The sequence below is a fragment of the Nesoenas mayeri genome (assembly GCF_963082525.1).
Source record: "Nesoenas mayeri genome assembly, chromosome: 7".
Classification (NCBI taxonomy): domain Eukaryota; kingdom Metazoa; phylum Chordata; class Aves; order Columbiformes; family Columbidae; genus Nesoenas; species Nesoenas mayeri.
In genome coordinates, this window is record NC_137551.1 from 31,138,744 (window position 1) to 31,160,643 (window position 21,900).

General features: G+C 38.4%; 2 protein-coding genes across 5 annotated transcripts in view; one reads left to right on the top strand and one right to left on the bottom strand.

The window, feature by feature from the left end:
• Positions 1-1,590: 1,590 nt before the first annotated feature.
• Positions 1,591-20,996, bottom strand: DCLRE1A (DNA cross-link repair 1A). Of its 4 annotated transcripts, XM_080347654.1 has the most exons (10): positions 19,900-20,996; positions 16,721-18,274; positions 14,783-14,916; positions 13,509-13,627; positions 11,674-11,817; positions 10,608-10,753; positions 9,397-9,551; positions 3,136-3,277; positions 2,290-2,505; positions 1,591-2,077 (listed from the first exon to the last, which is right to left on the bottom strand). In XM_080347654.1, exons 1-9 carry the CDS (start codon positions 20,315-20,317, stop codon positions 2,339-2,341), a joined length of 2,979 nt encoding a protein of 992 aa, XP_080203780.1. In that variant the 5' UTR covers positions 20,318-20,996; the 3' UTR covers positions 1,591-2,077; positions 2,290-2,338. The 4 variants fall into 4 exon arrangements, with proteins under 4 accessions (XP_080203780.1, XP_080203779.1, XP_080203781.1 ...); XM_080347653.1 differs by having other exon boundaries at positions 1,591-2,505; XM_080347655.1 differs by lacking the exon at positions 1,591-2,077 and having other exon boundaries at positions 2,334-2,505; positions 3,136-3,300.
• A 72-nt stretch (positions 20,997-21,068) lies between these two features.
• NHLRC2 (NHL repeat containing 2) overlaps positions 21,069-21,900 on the top strand; it is a 34,101-nt gene continuing 33,269 nt past the window's right edge. The window contains exon 1 of the mRNA XM_080347554.1: positions 21,069-21,575. Within this exon, the coding sequence (XP_080203680.1) occupies positions 21,413-21,575 (163 nt within the window). The 5' untranslated portion in view covers positions 21,069-21,412. The remainder of the gene's footprint in view (positions 21,576-21,900) is intronic.

The following is a 21,900-nucleotide window of genomic DNA, read 5'->3' on the forward strand; positions in this document are numbered from 1 at the left end:
AAGAAGTCCAAGTAATTGGGTAACGTGGAGATCTCCTACAAGAAGGTGGATGAAATGCTGCAGAATTCAAGTCTATCCACAAAAAATAGCTGGTAGAAGGGCAAATACAAACCAAAAAGAAGGAGAAATGAAAGCAACCAGCAGATCAATGCAGGAATACCTACAATGGAGTGGGCAATGGGAAACACACCCTAGCACATATGGACAAAGAGGAACCCAGCACAAGGTCATTCTGCTCTGACATAAGCCTGCCACTATCTGTTCCGAATCACGGCAGGATTAACTGGATCAGCCCAGCAGATGCCAATGTCAACATCTTCCAAGATACATCATTTTGGTGGTTCGTTTCAGAAGTAAGTTTGCTTTTAGAAAAAAATTATAAATAAGTCCTTCATTCTGGGCAACAGAGTCGAAACTAACGGCAGGAAGCAAAGAGCCACAGAGGCAGCAGGTGTCTCACACCTCCCAGCTGCACCGAAAGCCGATTATTCTGGTTGTCACTGGCATGCAGGTGAACTCACGGCATCACAAACCTGTAACAGCACCAGCACGCTGAGAGCCCACATACGTTCTCATCAGGAATACTCGGTCTTGAAAACAGCAACTATGGAAGCAAGAAGATGTCAGAGCTGTGATTTAGATTTTGACTTTAGGGTACTTACTCCAGCCCCTCTTACTTGGTGCAAAATTAGTCAGGAATAAGACTTCACAGGCCAAAAAAACACGTTTAATTCCTGAACGATGCAGCTACTAGAAGCATTTACTTGCCCAACAGAATGCCCAAATTTGCTCTCTTGTACAAGGCATTAATTCAGGTCTGGTGTTTGGAAGGGCTGTAAAAGACGCATTTTCACACACCTGCTCCAAAAAGGAGTGGAATCCTAAGAATGAGCACACCAATCCAAGACAGTTATCAGTTCTTGCAGTATTGAGCTAGAATAATGCAATATCTAAAATTAAAAAAAGTAAATAAATATCAAATTCCTTTGCTTAAACAGAAGCATTTAACAATGCCATATTTCAGTGAATGTACTAATGTACTGAAATAATTATGAATCAATATAAGAACTACTTCCCAGACTTTCACATAGCTATTTCTCACAAAATAGAGAAATAAAACCAAGTGACTTCACATTACAGACCTTGTCACCTACAAGGATCTGTTTATACATTAAATAAATGCTTTACCAACAAAAAATTGCACCGAAGCTTTTCAGACAAGCTATTCTGGCGGGCTGGGGAGTGATTCTTTACACATGATGCAACTTCTGTAAGTCCTGGAAATTTGGAAAGCATTTTATTTTAGTGCTCAAAATACTAGTGTGTCCTGCCATATACTTCAGTATCAGAAATACAGCACTGATAATCTGGTAGGATTCAAGGGGAAAAAATGCAAAATGAAATTTACCTTTCTGCTGCCAGTACTAATATTTGCCTTTCTTGTTTTTCCAGAATTCAAGTAACAAGCCTGCAAACCCAAATGCATTGAAGGAGACTACAGAGAGAGGAACCGCTTCTGTGCTTTGACCACGTGCTGAGAATTTGCAATACCAGACACAGGAACAATCTTACACAACCAACATATATAGAACAGTCACCAAAGATCCCACAGACAGGTTTCTCAGATCAGCAACTACAGTATTGGAAAATAAAGTATTTTGCTCAGAAAGAACACACAGGCTTCATGTACATCATGTACATTCTTTATTAAAAAAACAACCAACACATACACAAAAAAAAACCCCCACAAACCAAACAAACAAACCCCACAAAACTTCCAAAAAACAAACCTAAAAATCTGAAGTGGAATGTAGGTAGCAATGCCTTTTATAAAAATCATTTTCCAAAGTACATAGGCAGCAAGAGCTTGAGTCAAGTAAATTTTGCTTACATGATTTAAACTGCAGCCAGTTCTGCCTCATGAAACGAGCTTCTCTGAAGCCTGAATCGATAGCATGTGACATAAGGTTGGTATTGTCTCACTTCTTACAATTAACTTCTTTTCAGAAATGAGTAACCTGGAAGTGTTTTCTTTCCCAGCATTATACATCTGAGCATCTCCATAAGCTGAGGAAAACTAAGAATGGGGAAAAAGGAGTAAAATAAAAATAACCTGAAATAGATATTTGCAAAGAAGTTACTAAGTTATGGAAAAAATAAGTAGTAGGTATATGAGCAAGCAAGGTGCATTTTTTAAAAAATTCAGCTTTCTCAGGAAAACGGCAGCTTAGTTCTCCCTAAAGGAAGCTCCGTGGAAAATAGAGTTAAATAAAACTCACAGGAACTCACAGTTCTCACTCCAATCTACCTCCTTTGAAATATACATTCTTCCTTATATTTATTTATGCCTGTTGCCCTCAATCATCCAGTCTCTAAAATGCTTCTCCATCGAGCTTCTGGCTCTCCAGTCACCGACATTTACAGTGGGGATGATTTTCTGTGGCTTCAACCATTGAACAAAACGCTTCATTTCCAGGTAACTGCTGTGTTCACTGTAAGGAATCCCTGAAATGAAACAAACAACAGCAATCTGTTAGGCTACTTAGTTTCTTGCCAAAACAGTTTTGTAAGCATTCCAGCTAAGAAATACTTTAGATAATACTTTTTTAAAATTCATATTTGAGATCTAAAGTTTATAGCTGAGGTAAAATGAAACTCCAGATTTTTCTTATGGAAAATTACCCTGCATTAAGTTACCAAGTAATTCATCAGTGCAAACTGAGTGACACCGAGGATTTGGTTAAATGAATGACAAGAGATTCAACTCCACCCACCGATAAGAACTGAGAGGAAGACCTACAGTTTCTCACAAATGAGTAAAGTATGGAACAAAGTCTTGGCTCTGGAGCTGCGCTGTCACCGCATCAGCTGGGCCAAGACTTCACTGAAGTCTCTACCTGTGTCAGATAAAAGCCTTTATTTGCACAAGGAGGACAGGAGCAAAATGTATGTAATAATCCGCAGTGTTCTCAACTACTCAGCTCCCAGACCTCTCATGGAGAGACCATCTGTTCAGCTTCTCAATGATTTATCAGAAAAAGCATTGGTTACAAAGAACAGTAGGAGTTTGCAGAATACAATTATGAAAAGGATCCACACAAAATCAAATGCACTGAATCTTTACCACACTTATACCATATATAGTGATCCTTCCTCTTGTCTGAGGTTTGATATCCACCAGAGAAAGGCATGAATCAGAGTAGGTCCATCCAGTAGGTTTGAAAGCCAGAACTTGATCAAAATTCTCAGAAAACTTATACAAGTGATCTTGCAAACTCTGTGAAAAGAATATAGCATATACTTAAGCCCATTAAATATAAGTCTAAAGGTTGGAGATTTCATAATGGAGAGACCTCAGACTAAATTTTATTTTAAGGTTTTGATATTAACTCTTTTTATTTTAAGTGCCACCTGCCTTTGAAACTATTAATGATAAATATATAATTAATATATAATATTTATATGTTATATATATTAATATATTAATGATAACTATATAATTATATATAATTAATGCTAAATATTACCATTTGCAGAGCACCATGTACTTTAGCATCTCAATTGCTTCACCTGAATAAGCACATATTAATAGCTATGCATTACAGATCAGAACACATAAGGCATAATCCCATCTTCTTACAGAACTTGCTCTCCAAGTCATTGATTTCCTCCTCTGAGTGAGAAGTCAGCACTCTTGCAGCCAAATGGCGATACAAGATGGTGAAATCTGACTTCAGTGCAAAATCATCTGGTTAACGCAAAGTGCCACTGCGATCCTGAGATCTGCTTATGTCCAGAAGTGCTCAGGGTTAATTAAGCAAACTACCCAAAATCTCACAGCGATCCAGTACATGAGTTGAGTATTGCTCTGAGCACCAAACCATGTTTTACCACGTCCCCATTTGTTATAGGCAGGAAACCACCTCTTATTTCTTTACTCTAAAAAAAAAAAAGTTAGCTTGAAAAAGTTTCCATGTTGGCTAAGTTAGCCTTCAATGTTGTTTTACCTAGGATCGGAAAAATATGAGAGGGAAGCATAAGGAATGTACAATCCTATTCCTGGATAAAGTGAAGTCAGTATTATTTCAAATCAAAATTAGAAAATCATTTTCACGTGTTCTGTATAAAAGCTTCCAGGCACATTGTCGATTTGAAAGCCCTGCAAGACTATAGAACTCAAAATCATAAACTTTATATCAACTGCAGGAAGAAAAATACAAAATAAGGGCTGATATTGAAAAAGTGAGGAGATGGGGATAGATATGCTGTGATAGAACACTAACCAACTTGTCAGACACTTGAAAATTATTAAGCAGGGAAGCAGAAAACTGCCTGTGACACTGTCACACTTAGTAGCACCTTCAGCATAATGCCCAGTAGCAAAATACAAAATCCATCAAACTAGGTACATAAAAGAACAAAAAACCACTACCACAACACACGCTCCACTCAGCAACGGGCAGTATGGCCAGCTGCCATGGCTCTTAATACACTGCTAATCTTCCGTCCTCAGTAGATTAAAGATGCAGCCGTAGTGGTCTAATTCTCCTTCACACTTCAGTTTAGGAAGATTAACGTAGCTTAAGGTAGTAATTAATATATTTTCTCCCCTTGTTTCAATTAAATCTAAATACAGTACTTCAAATACAATGATTACTATATTAACCAACGCTAATCTGCTTTCAAATTGTTACATATCAAGTGTGAAACATCCACATTAAGGATGTAATTTCGATCTCATCAGAAATTATTTGTGCATTTCGATCATAAGCAGTTCTGAAAACCTCACCTCAATGCGAGTACGGGCCAGTAGTGAGCTGAGCAGCAGAGCAGACGTGCACAGACCTGAGAGCCCAGTTCTCTGGACATCTCCCACTGCATATTCAAGTGGCAGGAGCCTCAATTTTTGATTGTTACAAAAAACTGTTTGTTGCAAAAGAACCACGCATGCATTTTAGAAAAGATGGCCTCTTTCCGCGAAACAAGTTACTACTGTGCTTATTTATAACAAATCCACATTCCAATTTATTCTTTTATTTCTTTAGCGAACACTGTTCTAAACCTTCATCCTTTTAAAATTAAAAGGATATTTCATTGCTAGATTGACCTCTTTCAATCACCACAACAGCCTGTTATCTACAGTGTTGCTCAAGTCAGCAGGACAGATTCCTTAAGATAAGAGAAGACTCAAACATAGTTAAACAGTTAATTTACAATCAGCCCTAACACAACTTAAACTCATTTGGCTTATTCATGAACAGCTACTCATCAGTACACACAGCAATCCTCATAATGAGTAAATTCAAGTACAGCAGTGAAGCACCACATCAATATCAAGTATACTTGCAAGATTGCAGCAATCCACAGTTTATTTTTATAAATATTTTAATAAGTAAAATGACACATATAAAAATCATATTTTTTAAAATGTATGTAGATGTCAATCCATTAAAAATACCCAGAACATCCATCTGAGCATGTAATCTCAGTTTGGTATCAACTCCTAATAAACAAACTCAAGAAAGCCAGAGCCCTACATTGGAAAATGAACAAATGAACAAAAGAACCCAAATGAACAAAAAGAACCCCACACAATCCAACAACACAAAAAACTTATTCCTCTGCCACTGTATTTTTGCTGCTTCTGATCCCCTATGGCTTATTCTTTCTAGTTTAACTCTTCGAACTACACACATCTTAGCCAAACACTCAAGTATTGGTCTGTCATAAGGCCTAGATAAAAAATACATACGTCTGGTGATACCTGGCCAGGTATTCAATATTACCAATGGGACTACTTTCATTCTAACTACAGATCGAGACTACCTATATGAATTTATAAAGCAGAAAAGACATGCTTTTTTTCTCAAATATGAACTTGTTTCTTCAACAGATGTTTGGGGCAGTGACACAATTCCTGATGCAGTGATAGAAAACTGCTCAGAATTCAATATTCAAATAAACAAAGATAAAAGGTGATGGAAACATTCAGGCAAGAAAGCACAGTTTCCCTCACTGTGGCTGCATTTGTATAGAAATACAAATATCTTGACACAGATGGCTCACACAGAAAAGATAAATGCACCATACGTTGTCACCGAGTTTCTGGCCAAGTAAAAATCTCAGGTATAAGCACATATTGCAAGGATGCTGCAGGTTTACAAAAAAAAAAAGTCAATCTGTCAAGAAACCATTCACTGATCCACCTGTTTTTCATGGTGGATTTAACACTATTATGGTCACTATTCATTTTTGTTTGCTTCAGTTCTAGGTAGAAGGTACCAACAATAGTCTTTAAACTCTGGTAACAGGGAAAGACAGAGAGGTTTCTGTACTTTTCTAAGCGCCTGTGACTTTTAGGTGAATGACGCTCCCTGCTGAATCAATACAGTGTTTGTCTATAAATCATACATGAACAGCTAAGCTAGTTGTTCACAAATAATAAAACAGCTGACTCCAAAATGAAAAAACATGCTTGATATTATTCCTGAAAATCAACATGGAGAAAAGCAGATTTCAGATGGCCTCAAAACTGCAATTAAACAGTTGGACAATGCCATCACAAGGAAAATATATTCACAATATGAAGACTGCAAAAATACTTCTAAAATTCCTGAATAAGCAGTCAAAAAAACACCAATGTTATAAAAAAAAAAACCCAAACAACCCATAATGTTTTCAAGCAATCTGGAGACTCAATGATCAGGAAAAAAAAGAGACCCTGATCACAGCAGAAAGTCTGTTAACAAGGAAATATATGCAGGAGCATCTCAAAACCATGACCTTGTTTCCTTTCTACATGGGGTAGAAAGGGAAGATGTGGCATACAGGTTGTCTTCGGAGCAGTCAGCTATGGAAACATGAGAGCTTTGCTTGGGCACAGTTTTATCAATAGTTACTGCAAATAAGGCTTCAGTTGTGGTAAACCCATGTACCTTATGCAGCTTTTTCATTCTTTATCTAGAAACAGCAAAGTTTTTCAATAATAAAAGGCAGAAGAATCATGCATACAGTTCTTAAAACTATCAAGCCTGGAACACAGACAGGTTTCATTTACTCTATTGGTAAAAAGCATAAGGGGGAAAAAAAGGGTATAAAGCTGGGGCTTCTGGGAGATAACTATAATATACCATCAGGATTTGGCTATTTGCATTCTACTAAAAAGGCAACTGATGGACAAGATCACAGATGTACTCAATTTACTAAATAAGGACTGAATGTGAAGTTTTGACTGAAAACACTCCCATAAGGATTTCATGGATTTGTAGGCTCATAGCTGAAACTGTACAAGCAGGAAATTAACCCAAATTAAAAAGCAGGATTGTGTTTTTGAATAGGGCTGGGGATCAAATAAAACAGAAGAGGTAGAAGAGACTCAGAAGATAATGAAGGCATTAGCATTTAGTGATGAGGATCATTAAAACTCTGTCTTTCCCAGTAATGAGCCAGTAACTTGGGACAAAACCTGTATAATCCTACACAAAACAAAACCACGCAACTGGGGATGATGACATCACGGTCTGTGAAAACAGGACAGTATAATTCATCGTTATTTAACTAGAGAAAGATTACAAGTAATCAGATAATTTATTCTTAAAAACATCATCTTTTCTAAGATCATGTTTACAGATGCTGCTGGAGCAGAAGTAACATAAATAAACATGACCTCATCTTTAAGCATTTAACATTCTCCACATTTAACTGATACTAAATGCCACCTGGGCATTCACACAGCTAATGGCATCACAGGATGTTTAGCAGGCCCAGCTTAGATGGACACAAAATTACTGATGACAACACGAGAGCACATTCCAATAACTTCACGCATGAAGTCAAAGCCCAAGTACAAAGGGCCATGACTCTTTCACTAGGACTCTCGATCACTGGACCATGGAGTCTTTAATTTTTCCTGGCCCTTTCCAGGGTCCAGACGTCGCTTCTGGTACGCTGCAGATTCGTCTAGAACCTCCTGTTCTCTGAGGTGAGACTCTGCACATGATATAACTGCCTTTCTCTGAGAAGTAAGGCTGTCTCGCCATCCTCATTGTATAACCACACCCTCTGCCTGAACATCCAGCTATGTGAGCACGCCGTACGCATGACAGCAAAATCATGTAGCAACCCAAAAATCTGCAGAAGAAACTAAAATATGTTACTGCTTAAGACAACACAACACATTAAAAATAAATCCATACACATTTCCATTACTCATTTTCTGCCCACCATGGAAGAGATTATAGAACAACACTAAAACACTAAGATATTAAGCTCCATCTCCTGCAGCTCCCACCCAAATTGTAAAGCCTCTTTTTCTCCTTTTTAGGTCAATTCTGAGCTTGACCGGTCCTGCAGCTAAATACCGTCCTGCTCTCAAGGATTTGCTTGAGATGGCACAGCAGGCCTGAAGCAAAACAATAAATGAATCCAAGTCCATAAGGCATAAGCAACCACTGTTTTCCTTTCAGGTTACCTTTAATCTAGAGCCTGCTGCTTTGCCTTAATGCCATTCTGTATTTTCAAGTCTCTTTAGAAAAACTTTCTTTTTGCCCAGGAATTAGTCACCTTTCCTAACTAAGAAATTCCCACAAAAACTCTCAACAACAAAAGCCTCTTGTCTCAAATCTCAGCTGAAATGTGCATTTGAAGTCAACTTAGACAAAACAATGCCTTAAAATAAATTGGTTTACTTCTTTTGCTACCAACGTTAGACTGTGTGTGGAAAAACTGAAGCATGTGTATATATGAGGTGTGTCCTTCACTCACTCAATGTGTGTATTTTTTTATGTGTGTGTTTCCACTGATTTTCAAGTATCCTTACCCCCCTGTAAATAATCAGAAGGACAATATTCTTTTAAAAGGTGAAAATATGATTATAAATACATGAAAACTGAACAGAGAAGAGCATGGACAACCCTATTGCTCTTTTATCAAACACCAAACTGGAAGTTGCCCATGTTCATGTGCTGCCTCAAAACAGAGAGACTCACAGGCAAAAAAATCTTGTTCGTTTTTAACTACATCATACCAGATAAAAGACTGGCTGGAAACAGGAACTCCATGTCATGACATATTAATTGCTAACAGGACAGATCCTGCAGTCATTACATAAATCTACTTCAAAAAGGCCCGCAAAGAGCAAGCCTTTGAACAAACCTCGTCTTATCTTGTACAAGCATCGCATTGAAGTGAAATTACACTTTCTGTGCATCACGTTTGGAGACAGTTATTCATGTTTAATTGCATTTCATTTTCTGTGTGTTGCTACACGTCAAAACTTTACTAAATAAATACCATGTGACAAGAGGTTAAAAAGCACCAAACACAACACTGGTTGCAAGAGCACAAGAGTAACATCAACCAGCAGGTTAATCAACAGACTTTATTTTCTGAACTTACCTTAAAATTAATTTGCATCATGGGAAGAACATGAAGCAAAGTACCACCCCAGTCCACACTGATGAGGGAACTAACAGCTGCTGACTCCAAGCACTGCAGCGTTTTGTACTTATCGCGGGACATACTTGCTTTTGAACCCAGAACTTCAGCAATTGCTTTAAGATTAATTGGGAAGAAATAAGATAAAGAAAATTTCAAGAGTTAATTTTTTGCTTGTTTTGGAGATTTTCCTAATTTCTGTGCTGGTTCATTTTTACTATGAAAAAAAACAATCTTACATATGATACAGTTTTCATATTCTAAAATTGAAAAGAGAAACCCGTAATTGCTGTTAAAAAAGCCCGGCTCCTACATTTTAGCACCACAACTGTATACGACAATTGGAAAAAGAAAGAGAGCAGAAGTACATTGATAAGTTCCAAGTCATATTTCTTTCATAGAATGTTACTGAGCCCAACTGGTACTGGTTTCAAAGAAACCAGAAATGTGCATCTTTTGGAACATGCAACAAACAGCTCATGTTTAAAGACAGACTAAATTTCAGTGAAAGTAAATTTTGTATTGATGACTAAATACACACAAAAGCCCAAACGGTAAGCAACTGCCTGCTCTAGAGTTGGCATTTGGGAAATCATGTTGATTCCTAATGCAGTAATCAGGTGAAGCATAGCACACAAGATTTTCATTAACTAAGAAAAGATGTGTTCTGGTTTTGGGAATGCCTTGTTAAAACTGATTTCATTAAAACGGATTAATATAAATATTTAGGAAAATATGTAATATAAAACTGGAAGGAAAAACTGTTAGGAAAATACAAGTTTAAGAATAACTATATCACTTCGCTGTTTCTTAACAACAGCAAAATATTAACACAAATGTCATTAAGACCTCATTTATGTTTTTTTTAATTGTCATCAGCAATTTTCTTACCACAATCAATTAAATAGGTCCATTCATTTAGTAACCAAATTTGCCTTCTGTATGTCCGGGGGTTGTAAACATGGCAGAAAAACGTGTCTTTCAGAAAGTTAAAACTTATTGATTAGAAAACTAAAAAAGTAGCAATAGAATTACCATATATATGTAACTTATTTACACAACACTTGACCATCAAGACTAAGCAACTCTTTCTATCTCCAAGAAAAAGATCTTTTAACAGCAATTTGGATATTTATTTAGTTATTTTATCCAGTACACTTTTTTTTACATACCTAAAAAAACTTTCTCTTTTCCAATGGAATATGTGCCACAGACAACTAGAGTACGTGGGTTTAAAGTAACTGTTTCAAAGGCAGTATTGACAGCAAACTGGATAACCTCTTGTTGAGAAGGAAAAGTGTATTCCGGACTACAGTATCTAGGGCATGGAAACAAGACACACACTTCATTACACAAGACGGAAGACATCTGAATTTATCAAGGCCCTCAAAACTGCATGCATGGAATAACAAAGTAATGAAAAAGATGTAATCCTTCCCTGTTATTTCAGTCTACTTGCAATCTATTTCTTAGAAATCACTGAGGTACCCAGAAAAAAATTGTTGCAGTAAAGTTTACATTGAATATATCCATCTTTTCCCTACAGCTATTAACTTGTATAACACTGACACTCAGTTCTGCATTTTTTCTCTATAAATACTGAGTGCTCTTTCAAGCTAGATATTTGTATCACATACTAATTACATCCTTATGTCTATTTTTAGTCATGCATACAAAGCATAACATAATGTATAATTCATTTGCAGAAACATATGGAACAGAAATAAAAGGCTGCAGCTGGGCATTAGTCATCATACACAGAAAAATAACTTTATATACATGAGTCAGAGAAAGGTCTAATGAAAACCTGGACAACTGACTTAAGCATTTGGCATTCTTTCACTCTTTGAATTCCTCTGCACTCCTTTTCATAACAGTTGAATCCACATAAGACCAGTGTTCCATGAAACTTTTGTTTCAGAGCTGAACACAATGCATCAATTTGACACCCAGAATTTAATACCACTTATAAAAAATAAACCCATCTCAGCAAATACCTTAACATCTCTTCCACTACCCACTTTTGTTCTCTCTCATGTAACAGCATAGCAAGTGAACAAGTTAGACATACATGGACTTTCAATACATATCTGTTTTTATAGAAGACTAAACAGAGCTAACAATTGTTAAAACAGTAGTGTCATTTATACTTACATTTATTTGGCTCATATAAAGTTTTACTACACTGAAAAGAGGGTTATATATTAAACAAAAAAAAAAAAGTTAAACATAACTTACGTGGTATCGAGGTAAAGGGTGTGGACTTGTTGACCAACCAAAGCAGGGTAGCGCTCCATAGAAGGATCTGCCCTGAAGTCTCCTGTGTGCAGAATAACTGTTCCACTGGGTAGATAGAAAAGGATCATTGTTGACCCTGGACAACTGGAACAAAGAAAAAGCCCACCCAAATTTTGTTAGTTCTCTACACTGATAAGCTGCCTTATGAGATATGCCACCCTTCAGTAGCAGGAAGATGCACAGAACAGCTTTTTAAAATCACAGCTACTATGCAGCCTAATTTAGCTAGAAATCCCCAATTTCTAAAGGAATTCTAAAGCCAACCTTATGGCCATAGAAAATCTAGACTTAAGTTCTCAGTTGAGATGGAGGGCGTGGGGGGAAATCACACCACCAGTAAAGTAATCAAGCATTAAGGGCTCTTTGGGATGCTCAGTCTTCTAGGCATGACAAAGATGCTCACTCAGCTGCAATCTCAGAGGTTCTATTACTTGATTTAAAGAGGAAACAGCATACCAAAGAGAAGCAGCATTCCTATTCAGGAGAAACAGAATTGTGTTACTGCAGATGCATCTTCATTCCTGCAGGACTTACTGAAGCATTTCCTTTTAAATTTTATTTGCAGATTTTAAACATTATCCTCCATCCAGAATTCCCTGGTTATAAATACAATTCTCTTATTGGCCACAGCAAATCCATTGCACCTTCTGCAGTTCCTCGCCAAAGCTGTCGTAAGGGCAAGTGCTCAGACTGGAAAACCAGAGCAGGACTATTTTGGACATGAATCATCTGTAAAGGGTAAATGAAATCTCAAAAGAGGAAAAGCTGGCATGAATTAGAGCTAAAACAACGACCTCTCCAAAAAGTTGAACTTAGTACCTAAGGTTTATATGCCTTTTAAATTGAAGCAGAGGATCATAGAGACAAACAGGAAAAATAAGAAGTGGCCAAATTACATAAGCAACAAGGCTTCCTTCATTCCCAGAAAGGGTTCTCAAAGGACTTCATGGAATCTTATCTCTCCAACTATAAACAAATCTTAAGATAAGTAATATTCAAACCAGCTGTGACACAGTGCTGCATTTCAATATATACTTCAGGGAAAGGACTTGTCCTCTAGCCCACAGCCAAATAAGGCACCAAGAGGCAGAATGGCAAGAGCACAGGCATGGAAGTCAGGTGTTACTCAAATTTAAATCCAGCATTACCACACAGTGCCAGTGTAACATGGGACAAAAATCTCACCCTTTCTTACTGAATCCAGCAGAAGTCTTGTTGCACATTTCAACAGGCTTTTCTTTAAAATTCAATTTGCAAAATGGTTGGCTGGGTTTTGTCTCTCCCGGGATGCAAAGCACATTTTTCTTTAGCTGATGATTTCACTATCTTCAGTTGCAGTTACAGACACCTAACACATTTGATAGTCAAATCGAAGTTGTTCCCAACTAGACACCAAAAACTAAAGTGTTCAGACCACTAGAAAAATCATTCAATCTTTCAACAAGCTTAAAAATTATCAAGCTGTCGATGGTTAACACAATTTACTCATTACAACAACAAACAAAAATAAGCTAAAATTATCAAAAATTATAAAAAAAGAACTCCCTTATTTCAAATCTAACTACTTGCAAGAAATTAGGCTCACACATGCCTAATTCACTTCTGAAGTGAAAATGCATGTTACTAAGCCAACTCAGGAATGTGAAGTATTTTCATCCTTTTCTCAGATCCAGTGAAACCTAAAAATCATGAGAACATAATCTGTATCTGTAGAGCTAGTTATCTTCAATATTCTGTACATACAAATATTTCGCAACAAACGTAATGATACATACTGATTGGCATCGAGCAACAACACCCTGATCCCATTGACTATGCACTCTGTGTCCATCGGCAGCACATGGATGTACTCCTCTTTCACTCGAAGTTTGGTCTTCACCAGGTTGCCAGTAATCTGTAACAGGGAAAGGATTTAATATGGAATAGGAACAAAATCTAAAAAAAGCCTTTGTTTATTTTAGAAAAAAGGCTCTCAAAGCCAGACTGTCTGGCTTAGAGAGAAACTATGAGATCCTGGGTATAATCATGCCTTTCAGTAGCATTTCAAGCCTCAAAAAGCAAACTGAAAAAAAGCTGTTTTAAAAAAGAAAACTTTTAGAAGCCTGTCAACAGTTTATGGATTGGAATCAGAGAGGAGGCAAACTGGAACTCCCCCTGGAATAACATCTGTTACAGACTGCCAAGTCAATAAGAGGAGGTGTGTGAAGCCTTCTTTAAACAACTGAGGAAATTTCCAGGTCGTAGGCCCTGCATCTTAGCACACAGAACTGCAGTCAGGCCAACACCTACTGGAAGGACAACACAGGACACAAGCTTTCCAGGAGACTTCCAGAGTAAATCAGAAAGAGATTTTTGATAGAGGTTCTGGATAGGTTGATTAGGCAAGGTGCCCTACCATGTTACGAGTAAAGAAGTGTGGTTTGGACATATGATAGCTAATGGTAGCAGCAACCTGAAGCACAGAACACACAGGACCCAGCTAAAATAACTCCATTTACTGAATGAGGAGAAAAGATGGCTTCAGTGGAATCTAAATTCAGACTTCCATCATCTGAATAGAGTTATAGAGAAGATGGAGACATTCCTCTCCGTGATGCACACACAAAGAACAAGTTGCAAAAATGGATATTTCAATTGTATATTATGAAAATATTTCAGAGTGGGTAAGCGCTGCAACAGGTTGCAAGGAGACATAGTGGAATCTGTCCTATTTTCAAAATTTGACCAAATCACGCTCTCTGCAGTCTGATCTAACTTTGAAGTTGGACCAACATTGTGCAGGAGATGAGACCATATGGCCTCTAGAGATCCTTTTAAACATGAATTTTTTCATGCTATTTAGACAGGGAAGTTTCACTAATCTTCTTCTTATCAGTCAAATCAGGGTAAGAATTTCTTAGAAGGGAAATCCAGATTCTCCTATTCACATCCACTGTGCCTAATTGACCCAACAACTGACCCTCTGATCTCCCATTTACTTTCATCAGTATAAAAGTGATTGCAGTTGCATATGGATTTGATAACCTCTAGTAATCTTGAAAGGCCTTACCTTATTACAGTAGATTGGAAATGTGAAGTTTTTTGTTAGCCCACAATAGTGATCAGAGTGAAAATGAGTAAGGAAATAAGCCGTGCAGCCTTCAATTTCTCCATACTGGAAGGCGTCAACTGTAAAACCCGTTCCTACAGCAAAACGGGAAGAGAAGTGAGTCAGTAAACACGCATAGTTCAGAACTAGTTTCTAATTAGAAGTTCCTTTTGTTCTTTTTTCTTTCTTCCAAATTAAGAGGGAATACAGTTAAACTCCACACACTTGAAGGAGCCATTTAAAGATGCACATGGTTTCTGTATCAGTAAACAGTCACAAAAAGCATTTTCACTTATTAAAATAAAAGCTTAGCAAAGTGTCCACGAACAAATACTTCCATAGGTCTCCCAAACATCTGCTGTTCAGCTGCTATTGCATACACAGGACAACTAATTAAGCAAATAAAACACATTTATCTGCATTCAGCTGGTATTTTTGAAAGTTCATGTAGATTAAAAACCAGTATCAACGTCATAACACAAAACAGGTAACTACAGCTTAACAAAATGCACTTTGTGATCAAACTTCAATTTCTCAATTATTCTACACTTGATATTTCTCTTCAAATATGCTACCATGTCGATTAATGAGAAAGCAATCTGGGGGTCTTTCAATGTATCTGCTGAGATCAAATGGGACCGATTTGCCCTTGTATGCTTTCAGTGAGGTGCTGTTTGTATAAAGATGTTGCACAAGAACAGCTGTATAGAAGATAGTCCCTTTCTCTGCAAACGTGATTTTTTTAAAAAGGCAAACTTACTGACAAATGGTCCTTTCACACTGGGTTATACTTTCTAAAACCACCAAATAGTGCAGAAAACTAATTCATCTGGTAGCACTAAGGTATTTTTTTGTGTTACACTAATTTCCCACATCTTCTATAAGAACCAGAAGAAGTTTTACTTACTTGAAGCTAGAACTTCAAGTATTTGCAATTTAAAAAAAAAAAAACAAACAAACCAACCAAAACCAAACCCATAGCTAATTAAAAATCACAAACCAAAAAAACCCCAAGTGTCTGAGAGGAAACAGATTGAAAATTTCATGGATGCTAAATTCTAGTAGGCCATAGGGACAAATACATATCATTAGTAACACAGAAAATACAGTCAAATATAATTCAGATATAGTGACAAAAATCAGAATAAAGAAAATATAGATAATAACAAAGCAACTTTAAAATTGCATTGTGGGCACAGCAGTCTGCTCTTCAAATTTATTGTATGTGGAAAATTCTCCAAGCCCATGGAACCCATAAAAACTGGTAAAGAGAACTGAGAGGATTTGAAGCTTTCTAAGCCACTGATCCATCATCCTGTGTTTTATGTGATTGCTTTATGAGATTCTGAGAAATTCTTGGCTGTTTCCTTAGTTAAACTCTTCTGCTTGGTTCTCATTTGTTTTCACAGTTGTAGTGTGTCATATTTCTAATACTCATGAATTTCAAATATAAAACTAAACTCAAGCTTAGTGTAAGGAAAAAATTGCTATTGACAGCTCTCTTTTCAGGCACAACTGAAGCAACATAAAATATTAAATACAGGAATTAGGAATCAATATTAACAAGGGATATATTCAAAATTATTTAAGAAAGGAGATCCATCTTTCAATACTACTTATGTTTTTTACTATGTTAAAAACATGCAAAAGTCAGTCCTTGAAATCATTTTCCTGAGATAACTATTTCACTGTACTTCACTAATTAAGCCATCGCTGGCCTTCTTCTGAATATCTGCATCTACACAAGATTTTCTCAGCTTAGATAGGGGCAAGAATTCATTATGAGCTGCACTCTAAATCATGAAGAGTGAAGAATACTGAAGCCTAAAATTAGGAAAAAAATACAACTCACACCAAAATTTGTTAACCTTTACAAAAACCAAGAGTTTTCTCTCTTACCTGGTATTTTCTTGTAGAATGGGCAGTGTTTTTTTCCTGTTCCTTCACCTGCAACAGGTAATTCTTTTACCTTTTTTCTCCACCTTCGTTGGCCACCAGAACTTACATTTGCACAGGCTCCATTTGCACTTGAACTTTCTGTAACTGCTCCTACATCTTCCACAGATCCTTCAGCTTTCCTTTTTCCCTCTCTGGGCCTCTTTCCATTGGGAGTTACTGAGCTTGGTATCTGATTTCCCTGACTCAAACGAGTCTCTCCTTTGCTTTCCTCTTTTATTTTGGGTTTTAACCCAAAGAAAACACCAATGTCCATTTGTTTAAGTTCTTTTGCAGAACCGGACTTGGCATTTATACTTGCTAAAGAAAGAGATGACCCTGTTTTAGAGGTGGGGCTGGGAAAGCACACAGCAGCTGTATTAAGATTTCCTTCTTTCTGCAGTACTGACTGCAAACTCTCCTGATGAGATGTTTTTTCGACTGCGTTGGCAATCATTTTATCTGCATTAGTTAAAGTGTTACTTGGGTCCCTCAAAACATTACTTTTCTGTGTCAGAGGAGACCCAACACCTCCTCTGACTAGCACTGATGAGGTCTCAGCAAAACTCATGTATGCAGAATCCATAGCACCAGTATCTTCTGTCTCTGTGTTTCCTGCTTTAGCAGCAGAGGAAATGAATTCCAGCTGTTCAACATCCTCACAATTAAGAGGAAAAAAGGATCCACTGGGTAGTGCCTCTTGCTGATGATCTACACATGATGAATTACAAAACTTGCTGTTCATGAGATGCTGAGAAACAGTCTTCACACTGTGATCTAGATGGTTCATTGTATTCACTTCCTCACAGGAGGTTTTTTTAGTGACGAAGTTTCCCATTTTGGTGAGCTCATACTGAGGCTTCTGGTTTAAGAAAAGTTCATCAGGTGTTTTAAACACCACAGAATTAGATTCTTCCTCTTCAATGTTCTGGACTTCAAATAATTTATTTTGTGATATTTTTACTTTCTTCTTCTCTTCCTCACTTTCCTCTTCACTTTCCTCAAAAGTACTCAGTGGAGAATAGGAAATTTCACAATCACTGAAGTCAGCTTTTGACTGTAGTAGACTTGGCTGACTTGTATCTTTCTGACTACAAAGCTCTTCTGTTCCACTTTCTTGAGAGGCTGCAAAGTCATAAAATTCAAACTTACAACTATTATCTGTGGTTTGTGTAAGCTGACCTGTCTGTTCAGACTTTTGAATATCTGCAAAAGAGGAAGTACTTTTACTGATTATATTTAGAGACTTCATTTGTGGTGAACTCTGTACCATCAACAAAGAGGCATCACTTGTGACATTTTTTACATTATTAGATGGTTTCTCATTCTGTGAAATTTCTGCATGACTTGGGGAACAGATGGGCTTTACAGCAGTAGAATATATCATCTGCTCTTCCAAAGTGCTTGCTGAAGAGTCTCCAAGATAATCTCCTGCTCTGCTTGCTGCAAGTAGAAAATGGCTATAGCGCTTGTAGTGGGATGGGATAGTGGAATTGCACAGTAACCCATCAGGACACTCTATGAAAACAGTAAAACGGAAAAGTAATGTTAATATATTTGCAAATACAGTTGGCATAATTATTAAAATAAAATTTTCACATGACACACGATTTAGAAGCTTTTTCTTATAAGTGCAGATAGTGGAGGACAGATGGCACAAGCAAAAACTAGTTTTCAAGCTGCCAAGACCTCCTGCCCTGAGCTAGCTAGAAATGAGAATGGTCCAACCTAAACCAAAACAGCTGCTGCTAACACAGCACTATACCTGAATTAATACAGTCCTCTAACAAGAGTACTTAACCCTGCTGCAATGCTGTGCCAATGTAATCATTTGGCTTCTTGTTTAGAACTGTCTCACATTCAAACAATGAGTTCAAATCAGCAGCACCAGAAAAGGCCAGTAGATGGGTTTCAAAACAAACCAAATCTCGATTCTGAATCAACCTGAAAGTCCATTTCAAATTGTCTGCTGGGTTACATATTAAATTAAAACCAAAACAAACACACACAAAAACCAAACAAAAAACAAGTCAAACAAACCCCACAAACACAATACATAGGTCATATATTCACTGATGTGAAAAAAGTATTCACAATTCAGGTGCCAGCAAAAAAGCTGCATCTGTTCCCTAAGCCTTTTTTGCTGAGAGTTTGCCAGCCTAACTTTTGATGATTTAAGGCGAATGTATCAATCAAACAGGATTTTTAATCTGTTAATTATAGAAGTAAGAGATGGAAATGAGATGTTAGCACATTTGCCTTAAACTAGAAGTCCTGCCAAAATCGGGATTAAAAGGCTCACATTTTACTGTTCCGAAGAAGAAATTTCAATGAAAGTTGCAAAGATGAAAAGCAAAGTGACCGTGTTACCTAAAACAACCTTTACTTGAGTCTCCTGACTGTATGCTTTCCTCTTTTCAAAAGTTATGAGGTGCATTAAGAACATAAGTGGGACACCTGGATCTATTCAGACATGGTATTTCCCCACATGAAACTAGCAATTGGAATGAGTCAGTTTTATTCCTCTTGTACAGAACTCAAAACAAATCTGCGTTTTTTTACGATACAGAAACGTTCATGTATAATTCTGTATAAAAATTTCTAAAGCATAATGAATCAGGACTAACATTTCAAATAAATTAGCCTAACAGACTGATTTCAGCTTCCAACTGTCCATACACAACTGGAGAAGTTGCACAGCAACAGAGATACACAATAATAAAATTTATACCTAAAGAGAAATAAATTTGGTGTCAAACACAGCCTCTTAATTGAAGGGGGGTTAACTTAGTCATTGAAATAGGTTCCATTATTTTAAAAAGGTAAATATACACCTTCAGTTCCTTCAATAAACTACTAAAACTGGAGCTTGATAAACAACTGTGAGTCTTTATTGCTATTCTACAATGTTTCGAGATTGGATTCTGATATGAGATTTTCATGCCAATTTCCACATTCTTCACAAAGAACTGAAAATATTCATATGAAAAAAATACTGACAAATAATCAGTGATAACATTCTAAAAATCACACCAACTACCATCTCTGATTTTGAACTAAATATGAAGATCAAAGTTTGTAGCAACGCTATGTGAGCAGTCTTTAACTCTTCTCTGAAAGCTTCTTTCTTACCCTATTCATACCTTTTTGAGTGGATCCTGGAGTATCCAAACATTCAGCAACGTGCCACCGAGGTGTCTGGACCAATAGCAAAGAGAAAGGCATCTGGCAGCTCGGGCAATATCCATCATGAACAGGCTTTGCATTTTGTGAGCTCTGCTCCGTCAGGCTACTCACGCTCTCCTGGGAGAGCACACTGCTGTCATCTTTACATGGATCTACATCTGGATTTGGCCTTGATTTCTGCTCGCTTTTCTGAAGATCATCAGGTTTTTCTACAGATTTTTTTTTATTTCCATTTTTCTTTCTTTTTGGCCTGCACTTGCCATCACCTACTTTCTGCACAGGTGTAGAGATGCTCTCTGAATTACTCTGATGCTTTTGCTTCCTAATAGATTTGTACTCCCAAATGTCCTCTTCCAATAAAGCATCTTCAGACATGGCAACACATGAAATATTCTGCTTGCTTTTAAACAACAGTTCACAAATCTACCTTTTCTTCCTCTAATACGTTCTCTCTTTCCTTGCACCTTCACTACCTGCAGAAAAGCACCTGAACTCCATTTTAAATAAGCAATACTGGGCCACAAACGAAAGAGTAGTCCGTGATGGGACAGAAGCATGGTGGATACTACCCTAAAAATAATTTAATGAGCGTCTCTTTCAGTATTTGTAATTACTCCTGTTAGACAAACCCCGAGCCTGCAGGATGTAGAAAGACTTGCAGGGTGAGCCATTGCCTTAAGTTATCCCTCTCGTAAGCACCTAACCCGGCCTCGGAAGGTGAAGCCCGGCTCCTTTGATCTCCACCTCACTGCAGAAGAGCTCGGCTGCGGGACCGCTGGCGGGAGTCCCTGCCCGGCGAAGGCCGACCCCGGCACGGCACTGCCGGGAGGGGCCGCGCTCCCCACCGCTGCCTCCCCGGAGTCTCCCGCCGCGGGCACCGAGGGCCGCTGCCCCGCGTTGCCTCCCCGGGCACCGACGCCGCCGCCTCCCGGCCTGTCCCGCCGTTCCCGAAGGCCGCGGGCTCCTCCTCCTCAGCGCCTTTTCCTCAGCTGTTTGCCGCCGCGGCAACGCATTCGCTTCCGCAGCTTCGTCACCGTGTCTGTCGCACAACTTTCCGCACCCCCTCAAAAAAAAAAAAAATCCAAGCGTTTACATTATTGGTGTTTTGTTTGTACTTTCTGGCGGTAGTGTTCGATTTTTACATCTATTCCACTTATAAATAAAAAAGCAGATGGGCGTGAAAAGTAGTCTGTGTTGAATCTGCTGAGCTAGAATCACCACTGGGGGTTCTCTTCGCGAATATGCTGATGTGAATATCAAAGCTATGTAAAAACACGGAATGAATGAGGAGGCCCCTCCCTTTAAGACAGACGAGTTATTACTTGTTTGTGCTCAGGTTTTTGTTTTGTGGAGTTTTTTTTGGTTTTAGTTTTTTTTAATTTACAATTTTCCTCCCCAGCGCTGTGGGACGTGCCGAATGTGCGGCGGTGAAACGCCAGGCCGGTAAACAGGGCTTGCCCAGGAGGCGCCATGGCGGCGGGGGGGCTGGCGGGGCTGCTGCCCGCCCAGACACAGCTGGAGTACGCCCTGCTCGACGCCGATACTCCCCAGGAGAAGGAGAACTTGGTCTACCAGTACCTGAAGAAGATGGACAGCCGGGAGCGGGACCTGACGGTGCCCGAGCTCGGCGGAGGTGGGTGGCGGGGCCCGAGCGCGGTTCGGCGTCCCGGGCCCGCCGGGCGGGCGGCGGCGGGGACTCACCCGGTAGAGGTGGCTGAGCTCTGGCGCTCACCCTGCGGCGTTTTCCTTGGAGTCTCGCCACCTGTGAGGGCCATGCAGTTACGGCCCCCTTAGCTGCCGTTTTAAAAATGCATTTCTAGTTACAGGAAATGCCACTCCTGAAAGCACCAGGAGCAAACGACAAGAAAAAGGAACCTCTTTATAAAAGTTCCTCATGCTTCTGGTTGCAAACCCCTGTTCTTTAAAGCCTCTCTTCGAAATTTATAATAGCTTCCTTA